This window comes from Rhinoderma darwinii, chromosome 3 (genome assembly GCF_050947455.1).
Source record: "Rhinoderma darwinii isolate aRhiDar2 chromosome 3, aRhiDar2.hap1, whole genome shotgun sequence".
Lineage (NCBI taxonomy): Eukaryota > Metazoa > Chordata > Amphibia > Anura > Rhinodermatidae > Rhinoderma > Rhinoderma darwinii.
In genome coordinates, this window is record NC_134689.1 from 152,265,985 (window position 1) to 152,282,214 (window position 16,230).

Sequence of the window (16,230 nt, forward strand, 5' to 3'; positions counted from 1 at the left end):
TGAGAGTGATTTTTATGTTGGGCAGTGGGATGAGATGGGTTAAGTTGACTGAGGAAAGTGAATAGTGAATGGGAGCTGTACATGGGCGAGGCAAGGAGAGAGGGACTGATGTAGACTGTTTTTTGGCAAGGCTTAAATGGACGATGGGATTGTAAACCAAGAGCAGCTATAATGCTGAGAGTGGTAGCAAACATGTTTGTTTGTAAACTGATAGTTTGAAATCTAATAATTAGAGCGTGTGATAGTTTGTTTGATTTGGTAATGCAGCTTACCTGTCACTGACCCTGTCTAACTGCCATGTTTAACTGCCAGGACATTTTGACAGTATGACACTTAGACAGAGATGACTTCTGCCTTCGTGCCCCCCCTGCACGAGTGCTTTCCCCATATGCTACATCTAAATTTATAGGGGAGTAGATGCTCAGATCTAGGCCTAATTAAGCTCGTTCAGCTATTAATCAAATCAACTAGACACATGAGGTGAAAAGCTCTGCAGAGATAAACAAATAAACTAGCTGGTCTGGATGATCATAAAATATGAATAATGTCCTTTGTTTTGGGATGTGATGCACACTTTTTTCTTTTTTACTTTGGGCTTTGGCCTTATTTGTTGTTTTCCTTTAATGTATGGAGGCCTTCCCTCCACTGTGTTCTGAATCTGTGTGTATTGAAACTCAATAAAAAAAAATTGAATATGAAAAAAAAAAAACAAGCTGGAGTAAGATGCGACAAATTTATTAAGAGGCTCATTAATAAATTTGTTGCAACTTCGTCTGTCTGTGCGCCACTGAGCGAAATCTACGCCAGCCAGAAGCTGGTGTCGATTTCTGCTATAGTTTACACCAGCTTCAGGCATAATTTAGCGTAAATGCATCCGGTTGCGGGTGGCCACGCTGGCATCCGCTAAGATTCACACGCTTCTTGAGGTGAGAGCTTTGAAAACAGCCCAAAAGTTTAAAAAAAAATCGTGTTTCGGGCCTTTTGCGACATTACTATGCCGGAAAATTGGCATAGAAACGTTGTTAAACCATTTTGTTAAGGTTAATTATTAAAGGGGTTATGTGGAGAGGGAAAAGTATTAGCAGTGTACTCACTGCAGTATGTAAGTATCCTCTCTAGTATACAGTCCGGTCCCCCGTCGCACTGATTACGAGATTTTAGTCAATTTTTCTAGTGCTGGCGGGGACTGGAAGTATAGTTCCACAGACTTCCTTCATGACTCTTCATCATTTGACTGGTCCCGCTGTACTCTATGTACAAGAAGTAGCAGTAGTACAGCGATTACATAGAGTACAGCGGGGCCAGTCATATGATGAAGAGTCGTGTCGTCATGGAGCAAGACTGTGCAACTAGACTTCCGGTACCCTGCCAGCGCTATAAAAATCTCATAATCACCACGACAGGGGACCGGAATGTATATTAGCGAGTGTACTCACATACTGCAGTGAGCACACTGCTAATACTTTTTGCTCCCCACATAACACTTTTAAGTTCAGGTGTTTCAGCCACACCCATTGCAGATACATAAAATCAAGCACACATCCATGCAATCCCCATAGACAAACATTGATAGTAGTACAGTATGAGGCGTACTGAAGGGCTCAGCGACTTTAAATGTGGCATTGTCATAAGATGCCAACTTTGCCACAAGTTGGTTTGTAAAATTTCTGATCTTCTAGATCTATACTAGTCAACTACAGTGAAGTGAAAGAGTGAAGTGAAACACAAAGAGACTAGAAGTAACAACGGCTCAGCAACGAAGTGGTAGATTACTCAAACTTATTACTCTCACCCACAAAGCTCTCCACAATGCTGCAACACCTTACATCTCCTCTCCCATCTTTGTCTACACCCTACTCGCGCTTTACGTTCTGCCAAAGACCTTAGATTAACATCCTCCATCATCCGAACCTCCCACTCCCGTCTCCAAGATTCTTCTCGTGCTGCACCAGTCCTCTGGTATGCACTACCCCAGACAATCAGATTAATTCCAAACATCCATAGTTTTAAACGTGCCCTGAAAACAATTTTTTTTAGACAGGCCTATAACATTCCCTAAACTGGCTACTTTCCCTGGCCCCCTTTTAACTTAGTCATGATAACTTGACCCCCTCATTCTGCAGTATCCCCACAGTCCTTGCACCCTAATGCACTTCATGTCTGTCATACACAGATACTGGCTGGTGACCGGCTCATGCAGCTTTATGTGCACTACCCCATGTATATAAAAGATGGCTGGACCACTGTACTTAAGCATTTTTTACACTTTGTGTCTCCCTTATTTCCTCATAGATTGTAAGCTCTTGCGAGTAGCTCCTCACTCCTCTTGTTTGAACTGTAAATTAGTTTTGTCAAAATGTAATGTCTGATATTGTCTGTACAATGTACACCCTGAATTGTAAAGTGCTGCGGAATATATTGGCGCTACATAAAGATTATTATTATTATATTATTATTGTGTAAACTCCCAAAGTGGGTCGTTGAGCGCCATAGTGAGTGGAGTGTAAAAATCACCTATCCTCTGTTGCTATACTTCCTACAGAGTGCCAAACTCCCTCTGGAAGTTACATAAGCATAAAAACTTTGCGTTGGAGACTTCATGAAATGGGTTTCCATAGTTAAGCAGCTGTGAAAGTTGCCTAGGTCTGGATATACATGAGTAATTTTGTGTTAATTTTTTTACAAAAATGTAATGTAAATGTAATATTTAGGCTATGTTCACACAGGGCAGATACGCTGAGTAAAAGTACACAGTGTATCCGCCCTGGGGCCCGCACTAAATTGTGGTGCGATTTTTCGGGTGGAATGTCTGTTGCGGAAAACGGCAGGTTAAAAAAGAAAAAGCTTATACTTACCCATAGTCATAGAAACATGTCCCTCTGAAGTCCTGCAGCCCGGCCTTTTGGGATGAGGTTTCATCCCTGTTAAAGGGCTGGTATAATAGTGGGGTTCATTGGCCTAGTGTCACCCACCATTACTACCTCCTTTAAATCAGGGTCACTAGGGTTATACCTAGCTCCCCTACCTCTTTCCCTGTACTAACGCTAGGTCACATGAGTTGAAACGTCATCCCACGAGGCCGGCCTGGACAGAGGAATATACAGAATGGGGTGAGTGGTATGTTAGTCTACCCCAAAATGTTTTGTTTCTTTTCTTGTGCAAAACATAGAAATGTTATTGATATTGGCTCCAACTTGAAATAATAACAAATCCCTAGGTGTTTTTTTTAGGGAAAAATGGTTAGGAACAGGAAAAAAATTATGTTTTTCCTAATTTTTTCCTTCTATGTTTTAAGGTAGTTTGTTCAATAAATAAGATTGACCCCAAAAATGAATTCTCTAATTTTCTAGCACATAGCGATGTCAAATAGGTGTACATTGTACAGCATATGATGTCAGTGTAGAACGAGAACCAAAAAAACCCTAATTTAGCTTTAAATGTATTTACCTCCCTTAGCATTAGATGCAGCATCTGTACATGGATGATAAACATTCGTCCGGAAGTTTTCTAATAAAGGGCAAAAAAAGGGTAAAAGTAGATAAAATTTAGAATTAGAGCCAATATCAATTCATTTTGTAAGTCTTTTTTTAGGGAAAAATAGTTACGAACAGGAAAAAAAAATACTGTTTATCCTAAATTTTTCCTGCTGTTTTGAGGTAGTTTGTTCAATAAATAATATTTACCCCAATTATGAATTCATTAATTCTCCGGCACATAGCAATGCCAAATAAGTTTGAATTGTACATCACATGATGTCAGTGTAGAACAATACATCTTATCATCCAAGAACAGAATTTTTTTAATAAAGGGCAAAAGTAAATAGAGCTAGGGTAGAGCAGACTAAAATAATTTTATACGTGGGGTAACGGACATTCTGCCTGACAGAAACGTATTAATGCCTGAGCACCTGACGTCCGTACAAAACTCGCTAGTGTGACTGTAATATAGTGAAATATATATGTCTACCATCCCCAGGTATATCTAGGCCTAGTCCCAGTTCTGGGGGTATGAGCAGCGTAGGGACCCACCTTATAGATGGCGTCTTGTTGTGACAGGTGGGCTCACAAAATTTGATCACAATTTAATCAAAATGTGCGCTAAGAACCTCACTACTGTAAGTAGATTCAGTAGCAATGTATATTAATGTCACGATCTGTGGGTATGTGGACCCACTGGGCCGTACCGTCGTAGCGGTATAGCAGCTGGCCAATACAGAGTACCAAGTAAAGTCTATAGTTCAAGCAAGGGTACCTGTGGTGGTGTAGACAGTAGCAATGACTAGGCTCAGATGGGACCTTGGCAGCAGACATACAGACAGACCGGTGCTGCAACATGACTCCAACTCTTTAAGGCACAGGAACAAGGTAGCACGGGATACAGGATACATGTAGCAGGTACGGGAATACTGGGAACTGGAAGACACTAAGGGACCATTTGCAAAGACGGGTAACTCAACAACGCTCAGGCAATAAAAGAAGGGGCAGGGCCCTTCTTATAGTCCAGGTTGATCATGGGAGCAATCAGTCAATCTAAAACATGTACGTGCTCTGGCCCATCAAGGCCGGGAATGAGCTCGAGCACGCACCCTAGAGGTCACTGCAGGCCAGGACAGCCGCATGTGCTAGCATCTCTGGGGAGGGTGTGACTCTTTTCATTTTGTATACTATTCTCCATTTTACAGAGTGTTATTTTGCACAAAGCAGAAACGACAAACTGCTTAAAGGCTATGTACATCTTCTAAAGCGATTTTCTTTATATATATAATATATATATATATATATATATATATATATATATATATATATATAAAAAAATGTGTGCAACTTTGTTATTACATTTTGTTAAAAATAATTTTTACTTTTTGAGATACAATTTTCGATTTTGAGATACGATTTTCTTTTTATATATATATATATATATATATATATATATATATATATATATAAAAATGTGTGCAACTTTGTTATTACATTTTGTTAAAAATATTTTTTACTTTTTGAGATACAGCTGCTTTGTATTCTGTATACAGAGCAGCTGTATCCTGAGCTGAGACCTAAATCTGTCAGGTCCGCGGGACTGTTGGGTTCAGTGTTAGCGGATGCAGGGGTCTCTGACATGCAGGATAGAGCTGCTACCGATTACATCTAAGTTCATAACTTAGATATGATCGATTACAGGTTGGTCCAGGTCTCTGCGCACGATACAGCTGCTCTGTATACAGAATACAAAGCAGCTGTATCTCAAAAAGTAAAAATAATTTTTAATAAAAACTAACTAGAAAGTTGCACCAAACACACTGATACACATTTTTATTGAAAAAAAAACAAAACACTTTTTCAAAGGTGTATCATAGTCAAAGAACTATAGCTTGCTGCAGATTTAAAAACATTTATTCAGACTGCTATTGTGTCGCTGTTATCAGTAATGATTTCTGCTTTGACTTGATGTTGTTTTTGCTACTTCTTTTTTTAACGCTTAAAGAGACTCTGTCACCACATTATAAGTGCCCTATCTCCTATATAAGGAGATGGGCGCTGTAATGTAGGTGACAGTAATGCTTTTTATTTAAAAAAACGATCTTTTTTCACAACGTTAGGAGCGATTTTGGTTTATGCTAATGAGCTTTCTTAATGCCCAAGTGGGTGTACTTTTACTTTCGACCAAGTGGGCGTTGTACAGAGGAGTGCATGACGCTGACCAATCAGCATCATGCACTCCTCTCCATTCATTTACACTGCACTAGCGATATAGTTATATCACTATGTGCAGCTACATACACAAGCCCTAACATTACTACAGTGTCCTGATAATGAATACACATGACCATCCAGCCTGGACGTCATGTGTACTCAGAATCCTGACACTTCTGAATCTTTTCTGTGAGATTTACAGCAACGGATACTAAATCTCGTTTACCTCGTAATCTCGCGAGATTTCGTATCCGTTGCTGGAATCTCACAGAAACGTTGTGAAAAAAGATCGGTTTTTTAAATAAAAAGCATTACTGTCACCTACATTATAGCGCCCATCTCCTTATGTAGGAGACAGGGCACTTATAATGTGGTGACAGAGCCTCTTTAAGGTGAAAGACAGAATGTGGGTTTAAACATGGACAATTCCTAGTTTTTAGAAAGGTCTCTTGAGATATGTGAAGTCATATAAAACTTTTAACTTTGCTCTGACACATTTACCTTTATGGATTTACGGAATGCCCAGCATTGGTTCTGTTTCATTATGAGGCAAAGAGGCCATCTGAAATTTCTCTCTGACCTAAGCCTTCTGAGACAAGACTATGATTCTAAATAATATTTCACAATTATCTAGTAGTAAACAAAAAGTTCTAATTTTATCATTTTAAAATACATGTTAAGTGATAAAAACAAAGGGGTGTTTTGTAAAACTTTACTACTAGTCTGACCACGGCAGGCTCACCTAACTTATTTTTATTTTTCAAGTGGTCTTGCTCATTTGGAAATGTATCTTGACAAAGTACCGTGTTTTATATTCACTGGTAGAAGTGAACTATATACAATTAGAAATAAATAGTCCTGACACAAATAAGGTAAGGCTAGTGTGTGTGTGTGTGTGTGTGTGTGTGTGTGTGTGTGTGTAACTATAAAAAGGCCAATTGTGTTCCCAAAGCTTAAAGAAGAAGGCTGACCATCTGTATGTCATTTAGTATAAGAAAAGGGACTTCAGGTTTAAATTACATGGTCTCGGGTTGCAATTTCCCAACATTTTCAAACTTTGACTATTTTTTCTCGTTCTATTTTATTTTCTAAGCTTTTTGCCATTACCAAGATTTGAAAATAACACATTACATATTTCACTGTTATTCATGAAAGCAAATATGTTTTACATGATACACAGTGTAATCAATGTGATTATTAAATACCTAAACAGACACACACAAATATATATCATTTTTTTGTGCTATTATATTTAGGTATTCTTTTGTTTGTATTACCTGAGATTCATTCCAGGTTTTAAAGACCATTAGGAAATGGATTCTCACAAATTTTTGCAGGAATGTGCCCTGTGTCGTAGCCTACAAACTATTTGGTTTTGGTGCACTTAAAGGTCACTATCCAAATTAGTTAAATTTTCCAACATCCTGTCTTTTCAACCAAAAGTATAAATATTGTTTTCCTAATTGCAAGTGAGGTTTAGGCTCTATAAAGCTCAATTGCTTATATAAAGCTGTCAAACTTTGGAGGTTCTCATTCTCAGGGTATACTAAGATCTTAAACTAATAAGCCTTTGCAAGTCTAGCAAACCGTTAATAGAAAGGTGTGCATTACATAAATAACTTGGTAAAGCAGCATTAGGCAGCAAGGTAAGTGACTGAAATATGCAAACAGTGAGGGCACCTTTTTACTAGCAAAATATTGCCAATTTTCATCTTCCATCATTCATTTAGGTTCCTAATCAAGTTACCTCAAACCAGTATAGGTTTTATTGCTACTTTAAGGTCCATTCAGCCTATTAGTCAGAAGAGCACAGATGCCTGCCCTTGAACATTTTAACAATACATTCAACAATTGGTATAATTAAAATAAACAATTTACTTATCTTTACAATCATAAAAAGCAAATATACTGATTGCATCAGATTGTTTCTATTCAAGAAAGTGACAACAGCCGGTATATCCCATCCACTTACCTATTTATTATATTTATTCACAAAATGCACCTTAAATAGACTAACTTTTTAAAAAACTTATGCTAATCTAATAGTATTCCTGATATAGACTAACTTTGTAATTTACTTACTGTTAAGATTTAGTTGTTTTATTCATGCAAATTCCTGCAATCTGCTGTCCACCCCCTGTTGTCAAGCAAAATCCATTGCTTTGTTACAGAGCAGAATTGGCGGACTGCAGAAAGTGGGGATGTGTCTCTTCACTGCATGCCTTTACAAGTGTATGGGGATGGGATGGGGGGAACAAGAGGAGGGAGCAGAGAGAGGAGGAAAGAGACAGACATGCTTCTAAAACAAGTCTATGGAGGAGGGAGTAGAGAGAGAGTCAGACACTAACATGCTGCCAATACAAGTCTATGGAGAGGGGGATCCGGAGCAGAGTGAAATAGACACAGACAGACGTGTTGCAGCAGCTTCCTGGTAAGTTATTTATCACCTCAGTGCTGGATTCTCAGCTACACTGTGTAACGGCTGCCACGCCGTTCCCCGCTGCTTCCACGGCCTGTGCTCCAGTTCCCATACCCCCCATTCCCTCATGCTCGTCCTGAGCTCCGCTCACCCCATCCGGACGCTCTGCAGGCTCTGGGCATCGTTAGGTAACTGCATCTCTCACCTCCCTCCACGGCCGTCATCCACGATGTGCGACTGCAGCCACTAGAGGGCGCACACACTGACTCTTCCCTTCTCTAAGGGCCAGCGTGTGCCAAAATCCTAAGACTTCCTATTTAAGGATCCTCCTCCCTCAGATCCTTGCTTGTTCAACCAAGTTATCCCTGTGAGCTTCCCTGTACCCAGTTTCCCTGTTACCTTGCCTTCTACCTTTGTCTGGATTTCCCGTTGTGACCTCTACCTGAACTTGTACTATCCTTGCCTGCCGCCCGCCTTGACCTATTGCTATCCATACCCGTAACGACGTCTGCTGCCTGTCCTGACTTCTGGCCTATTCATCTGACTGCCTCTAAACCTGCTGTGCCAAGCGTTGCCCTGGGTTACAAGCACTATCTCCCAGACGACACAGAGGATCCACAAACAAACCGGTGAGAACCGTTATAGTTTGAACAAGCCATGGATCCCCTTGACACAGCCCTGCCTGATATGGCTCAGGAACTTTCAAGACAACGAGTACGCCAAGACCAGCTTTTCCAGCTTCTGCAAAATGTGTCCGCTCGTTTTAACGAACTAGCACCTCCGGCGCCTCCAATACAGCCACCAACACCTCAAGCTTCTGTCTACAGTCCAAGACTACATTTAACTACGCCTGCCCACTATAAGGGTAACCCCAAAACCTGCAGGGGATTGTTAATCAATGCACCATCCATTTTGAGGTCATGGCGCATCATTTTTCCTCAGACAGGGCTAAGGTGGCCTACATCCTGTCTCTGCTTTCTGGCGAAGCGCTGGCTTGGGCATCGCCCTTGTGGGAGAGAAACGACCCCATAATGTATGATATTCAGAACTTTCTCTCCACATTTAAAAAGGTGTTTGAAGAACCGGGTCGAGCGTCTTCAGCAGCTTCCTCTCTTCTCAAGCTCCGGCAAGGAACCTCCACTGTAGGCCAATATGCCATTCAATTTCTCACCCTGGCTACAGAACTCCAGCGGAATAACGAGGCTTTGGTATCTACCTTCTGGGAGGGTGTGGCAGGCCAAATCAAGGATGAACTTGCTGGCCGAGACCTTCCACCATCCTTGGATGACTTGATCACTCTTCCCAATCAGATTGATATACGTTTCCGCGAGAGACAAGAATCTGCTCAGGGCAATCGGACATCACGGTTGGCATCAACCTTCCAAAGGCCTCTTCTTGCCTCATCCTCTCGGTCGAATGAACCCATGCAGGTGGAGAGAACAAGACTCACGCCTGAGGAGCGCCAGAATAGATGAGAGTTGAATTTATGTTTATATTGTGGTGGAAAAATGCACTTCCTCAAGGACTGTCCAGTGAGGCCGGAAAACTCCAACGCCTAGGGCAAGTAGGAGAGGCTACCCTAGGTGGAGTAACACCCTCTCAAAAGATGACCATACCGGCAAAACTGCCCTTTGCAGGAACCACTTTCTGCGTTCAAGCCTTTCTAGACTCCGGATCCGCTGGGAATTTCCTGTGCCAGTCCCTGGTAAATCGCTACCAAATTCCAGTTCAAAAACCTTTGTCCATTGCTTCTGTGGATGGGAGGCTTCTACAGAAGACTATCTATCTTGTCACCGAGCCAATTTTCATGTTAACAGGGGCGCTGCACCAGGAACGTATCTCCTTCTACGTTTTAAATAACTCTCTGAACCCTTTGCTACTGGGTCTACCGTGGTTGCAGAAGCACTCTCCTGTTATTGACTGGAGTGGAGGTCAAATTACCCGCTTGAGTAACTTCTGTCACTAACATTGTCTACAACCTTTTCGCCCATCCATGCCTCAGCCTACAGAACCTAACTCAGCAGGACCTCCTACTCCATATAAAAGCTTCTCTGATGCTTTCTGTAAACAACAAGCTGAATCGCTGCCACCTCACAGGCCCTACCTACGACTGTGCCATAGACCTGGTCCCCAACGCCACGCCTCCCAGAGGTAGAGTCTACCCCCTGTCTTTGCCCAAGATGGAGGCCATGTCTCGGTATATCCATGAGAATCTGGAGAGAGGATTTATCCGTAAGTCCTCCACTCCTGCTGGCGCAGGGTTTTTCTTTGTGGGGAAAAAAGATGGTTCCCTACGTCCTTTCATTGATTACCGTGAGTTGAATAATATCACGTTAAAAAACAAGTACCCATTACCGTTGATCTCTGAACTCTTTGACCGCTTACAGGGGGCAAAATTTTTCACCAAACTAGAAATTCGTGGAGCTTATAACCTGATTCGTATCCACGAAGGAGACAAATGGAAAACCGCGTTCAACACTGGTGATGTAAAGGATCTGCCAGACACAGCTTCTGTGTCGACGCCCGTGGTTAGTCAGTCTGCACCTGCTCCTAAGTCTGATAGAGTGACTCCTTCTTCTACCACTCAGGCTGGGAGGCTGAGGAGTGGGAGAGCTTATCACAGCCTGGCCAGACGGAGATAGCTCCCGCCCTCTGTCTATTTATACCTTCATTTTCTGCTTCTCCTTTGCCTGTGATTCAGCTTGTTTCCTGGCTCTGCTGCTGCTGCTGCTTGTACGATTTGTCCTCCGCTTCATATTGACCCTGGCTTTACTGACTACTCTCTTGCTCTGCGTTTGGTACCTCGTACACTCCTGGTTTGACTCGGCTCGTTCACTACTCTTGTAGCTCACGGTGTTGTCGTGGGCATCTGCCCCTTTTCCCCTAGCTTCTTTGTACCCTTGTCTGTCTGTCTGTCGTGCACATAGTGAGAGTAGGGACCGTCGCCCAGTTGTACGCCGTCACCTAGGACGGGCCGTTGCAAGTAGGCAGGGACTAGTGGCGGGTAGATTAGGGCTCACCTGTCGGTCTCCCTACCCCGTCATTACAGGTGATGGGCATTTTGAATACCTCGTCATGCCCTTTGGACTCAGTAATGCTGCTGCGGTTTTCAAGGCCTTTGTTAATTAACATTTTTAGAGATCTATTGTACAGCTGTGTGGTGGTATACCTAGATTACATTTTAATCTTTTCTCCCAATATTCACTCATCGTCGGCATGTGTGCCAAGTGTTACCGCATCTGCGAGAGAACTCCCTGTTTGCTAAACTGGAGAAATGCTTCTTCGAGAAAACCAGCCTGCCTTTCCTGGGGTATGTCATTTCCGACCAGGGGCTTCAAATGGATCCAGCCAAGCTGTCCTCAATTCTCAACTGGATTCGTCCGCAAGGACTCAATGCTGTCTAACGCCTGCTGGGATTCGCATATTATTATCGCCAGTTTATTCCTCACTTCTCCTCTATGACCGCTCCTATTTCTGCACTGACCAAAAAGGGGGTTGATGACAAAGACTGGACCACAGAGGCCAAAGCCGCATTCCAAGCTCTTAAAATTTCCTTCTCTTCAGCTTCAGTCCTACATAGACCGAATTCCACCAAACCTTTTGTTCTGGAGGTCGATGCTTCATCTGGGGGAGTCGGAGCTATTCATTCACAAAAGAGTTGTAGAGGGAAACATGTGGCCTGTGTCTTTTTCTCCAAATCATTTACAATTGCAGAGAAAAATTACAGTATTGGAGATAAAGAACTTTTGGCTATTAAATTGGCCCTGGAGGAGTGGAGACATCTGCTAGAGGGTGCACGGCATCCTATCATCATTTACACAGATCATAAAAACCTCCTTTACCTGCAATCTGCTCAACGCCTGAATCCTCGCCAAGCACAGTGGGCATTATTTTTCTCCAGATTTGATTTCCATCTTCACTACAGACCCGCTGGAAAGAATACCAAGGGTAACGCCTTATCTCACTCTTTTGACCCCACAGATCAAGAGCCCAGTCCCCAGTTTATTATAGATCCAGAACGCAATGTGACCGCTGCCCCAGCTGAAGTGGTACACATTCCCCGAGGGAAGACCTACGTACCCCCTAAACAAAGGGATTTTGTTCTTCGCTGGCGTCATGCCTCCAGGGTTTCTGGGCACCCTGGCTTCAAAAAGACTCTCAATTTGATTTCCTGTCAGTACTGGTGGCCTTCCATGTTCCGAGATACTAAAGACTTTGTTTCAGCCTGATCCACCTGCTCTCAGAATAAAGTCTCCCATTTAAGACCTGCCGGCGTTTTGCATCCTCTACCCGTGATAGACTCTCCCTAGTTACACATTGCCATGGACTTCATTACTGATCTGCCAAGTTCTGCTGGGTGTACCGTGATCTGGGTAGACGTGGATCGAGTTTCCAAAATGGCGCATTTTGTACCCCTTTCAGGCCTTCCGTCATCTTCCCGACTGGCAACGCTGTTTATCAAGCACATCTTTCACCTTCATGGTCTTCCTAAACATATTGTTTCTGACAGAGGAGTACAGTTCACATCCAATTTCTGGAGAGCATTGTGCAAAGTGCTGAAGGTCAAACTTGACTTCTCTTCCGCTTACCATCCTCAATCCAATGGTCAAGTAGAGAGGATAAATCAAATACTTGAAAGTTTCCTCAGGAATTTTGTGTCTCCACGACAAGACGACTGGGCAAGTCTACTTCCATGGGCCGAATTTGCCTACAACAACCATACGGGGGAATCTAGCCGCTGTTCTCCTTTCTTCTTGGTTTATGGCCAGCACCCAGGAATTCCTCTACCAGTTTCTGTACCTTCTGAGGTTCCAGCTGCTATCATGGTCCACCGTAACTTTGTACATATATGGCAGGAGGCCAAGGACTCCATCCACACAGCCGTAGCCAGGTTCAAGAGAAACGCTGATAAAAAAACGCAGGATACCGCCGCAGCTCTTTCCTGGAGATAAAGTCTGACTGTCTACCCGGTACATACGACTGAAGACCCCTTGTTACAAACTGGCTCCTCGTTTTCTGGGTCCTTATGAGATAACAGAACAGATTAATCCAGTAACTTTCAGACTTCGCCTTCCTCAGTCTCTGAAAATTTCCAATTCTTTCCACATTTCACTGCTGAAACCTACAATATTCAACCGATTTTCCCAAAAAGTTCCTGTCCATCCTGCTCCTGCGGCTGGTGCCGAGTTTGAGATTAAAGAGATCCTTGATGTCAAAAGAACACGGGAGAGATTGTGGTACCTGGTGGACTGGAAGGATTATGGTCCTGAGGAGAGATCATGGGAGCCCGTGGAGAATGTCAACGCCCCAGCTCTCATCAAGGACTTTGAACGGAGGTTCCCAAGCAAGCCAAAAAAAGAGGGGGCATAAAGGTGGGGGTACTGTAATGGCTGCCGCGCCATTCCCCGCTGCTTCCACGGCCTCTGCTCCAGTTCCCATACCCTCCATTCCCTCATGCTCGTCCCGAGCTTCACTCACCCGATCTGGACGCTCTGGGCGTCGTCAGGTAACTGCATCTCTCACCTCCCTCCACGGCCGTCATCCTGACCCTTCCTTTCTTAAAGGGCCAGTGCGTGCAAAAATCCTAAGACTTCCTATTTAAGGATCTTCCTCCCTCAGATCCTTGCTTGTTCAACCAAGTTATCTCTGTGAGCGTCCCTGTACCCAGTTTCCCTGTTACCTTGCCTTCTACCTTTGTCTGGATTTCCCGTTGTGACCTCTGCCTGAACTTGTACTATCCTTGCCTGCTGCCTGCCTTGACCTATTGCTATCCATACCCGTAACGACGTCTGCTGCCTGTCCTGACTTCTGGCCTATTCATCTGACTGCCTCTAAACCTGCTGTGCCAAGCATTGCCCTGGGTTACAAGCACCATCTCCCAGATGACACAGAGGATCCACAAACAAACCGGTGAGAACCGTTATACACTGTTCATTACTATAATTTACTTTATGCTGCTGCAGCTTTTATATATATATATATATATATATATATATATATATATATATATATATATATATATATATATATATAAATATATATATACACATACAGAATTATCTTCTATTTGTGCAGTGTACAGCAGACATGATAGCATTTAGGCTCCACCCACAAGCTCAGAGAAAACTGAGAGTTAGAGATAGAGCCTTCAGAGAACAAAACTGCTAAAAAATGCAGAATACAAGTCATATAATGGCCAAAAATTGTGTTATTCCTTATGTACACACATATGACACCTTATTCTGAAAATTCACCTAAAAAGTTAGGTACCCTTTAATACGTTAAACATCTAATGCACCCGTTATAAGATGACCATAAATGTTTACAGGTGTTGTCCCGTGACAACCCATTTTTTACTTTTATAACCTAAGAATCAGACAGGTATCTAATATTAACAACAATGGGTATCCGACCAATGAAGTCTATGGGCCATTTAAGTCCATGGGGTTCTTGGAAACAGCCGAATGGGCTTGTTTAGCTATTTCCAATGCCTCCATTTAAGTCTATGCGACAGCCCATGCTCATCCAGCTCTCCTGCCGAGAACAGGCACTAAGGGCCCTTCCTCTTTGGCACTGATGGGATCCCAGATGTCGAACCAAAGCAATTTCTTACTTTTATAACCTGTCTGATTAACAACGCCATTGAAAAAGGCAAACCGCCATTATTTACAGAGCGCCAGCTTCGTTAAAACAGTCCCCAGTATGGCTCAGTGCCCGATGAAGGTCTAACGACCGAAACGTTGCACATATTGCCACTGGCATCGCGATAAAAAAATCTAAATAAAATTCACTTTGCCTTTCTAAGAGTGTGTCGAATACAATTCTTTCCATTCCTGTCTGATTAACAGTTTATCAAATTAAAAAAGGGATTATCATAAGCAACCCCTTTAAACTAGTAGGGGCTAAGGTCTCCCAATATAAAGATTTTAGAACCAGAGTTTGGGATACTGTATTCTGTACTTAGCATCCAGCTGAAAGGAGCATTTAGGAAGAGCATTTTGAGGAAAGTCCTGTCTATGAGCTGTTCAAGCAACATTGGGGAGAACACTTCTGGTAATGCTCAACTGATTGGTGACAGCAGATTACAGTGCTGTTCCCAAATATCCTTTTCAGCTGAATTCCCAAGTTTTAGTTCTGTAAGCTGTACAGTAGGAGTTGTTAACACCCATTAGTTTGACCTTAATGGTTCTAGGCCCAGATAAACACAGACACTGAATGTAAACACTTCCAGAAGGTTTAAAATCGTATTAATGTTTCACAGCTCTCTGATAGGTGACTGCTTCATACCTGACCAATTGCTCATACAGAACTATACTGAATGCATATGTGACCATTTTGTCCATAGCCAACCAACTGGTACTAGTGAAGTACTTGCACGGATCAGTAAAAAGTGTACGAGTGAAAAAAAAGGGGACTTTAGACAAAGCAGTCGTGGGTATATCACTTTACCGCTAGAGCTATGAAATGGATGATGGATAAGATTTTACTTCTTTTGCCAATGTTTAATTATTGTATTACTAGGCCCTGCTGAGATCACAGAAATGGGGCATAAGTGAACATTTTATTTTATCACATTTTAGTAGTTTGGATAAATGGGACAGGGCTGTGTATTCTCTCTCATCAATATAAACACTAAAGGCCGTTTGTACCTTTTGACCCTTAGGGGGAATAAGAGTTAAGCTGGCCATACACATAAGATGTCTGCCAAACCCACCGCTTTCAACCAGGCCACTCTCTAATGTGTATTGCGGTGTCCTAACTCTCCCCATACGTCAGATTTCGGGGAAGCGAAGGGTCGGGAATGTTAAATCTCAAAATGCTGTACAGTAAGCTGTACAGTAGGAGCTGTTAGCACCCATTAGTTTGACCTTAATGGTTCTAGGCCCAGATAAACAGAGACACTGAATGTAAACACTTACAGAAGGTTTAAAATCTTATTAATGTTTCACAGCTCTCTGATAGGTGACTGCTTCATACATGACCAATTGCTCATACAGAACTATACTGAATGCATATGTGACCATTTTGTCCATAGCCAACCAACTGGTACTAGTGAAGTACTTGCACGGATAAGTAAAAAGTGTACGAGTGGAAAAAAAGGGGACTTTAGACAAAGCAGTC

At 42.5% G+C, this 16,230-nt stretch overlaps 1 protein-coding gene across 5 annotated transcripts in view; it reads right to left on the reverse strand.

Annotated features, from left to right (window-relative positions):
- MSRB3 (methionine sulfoxide reductase B3) overlaps positions 1 to 16,230 on the reverse strand; it is a 173,287-nt gene that overhangs the window by 106,581 nt on the left and 50,476 nt on the right. For 3 of the 5 annotated variants that reach the window (XM_075855004.1, XM_075855005.1, XM_075855001.1), the window contains one exon: positions 3,448 to 3,507. The exons of the other annotated variants lie outside the window; for them this stretch is intronic. In XM_075855004.1, coding sequence (XP_075711119.1) covers positions 3,448 to 3,507 — 60 coding nt within the window. The remainder of the gene's footprint in view (positions 1 to 3,447; positions 3,508 to 16,230) is intronic. 5 annotated transcript variants of the gene reach the window in all.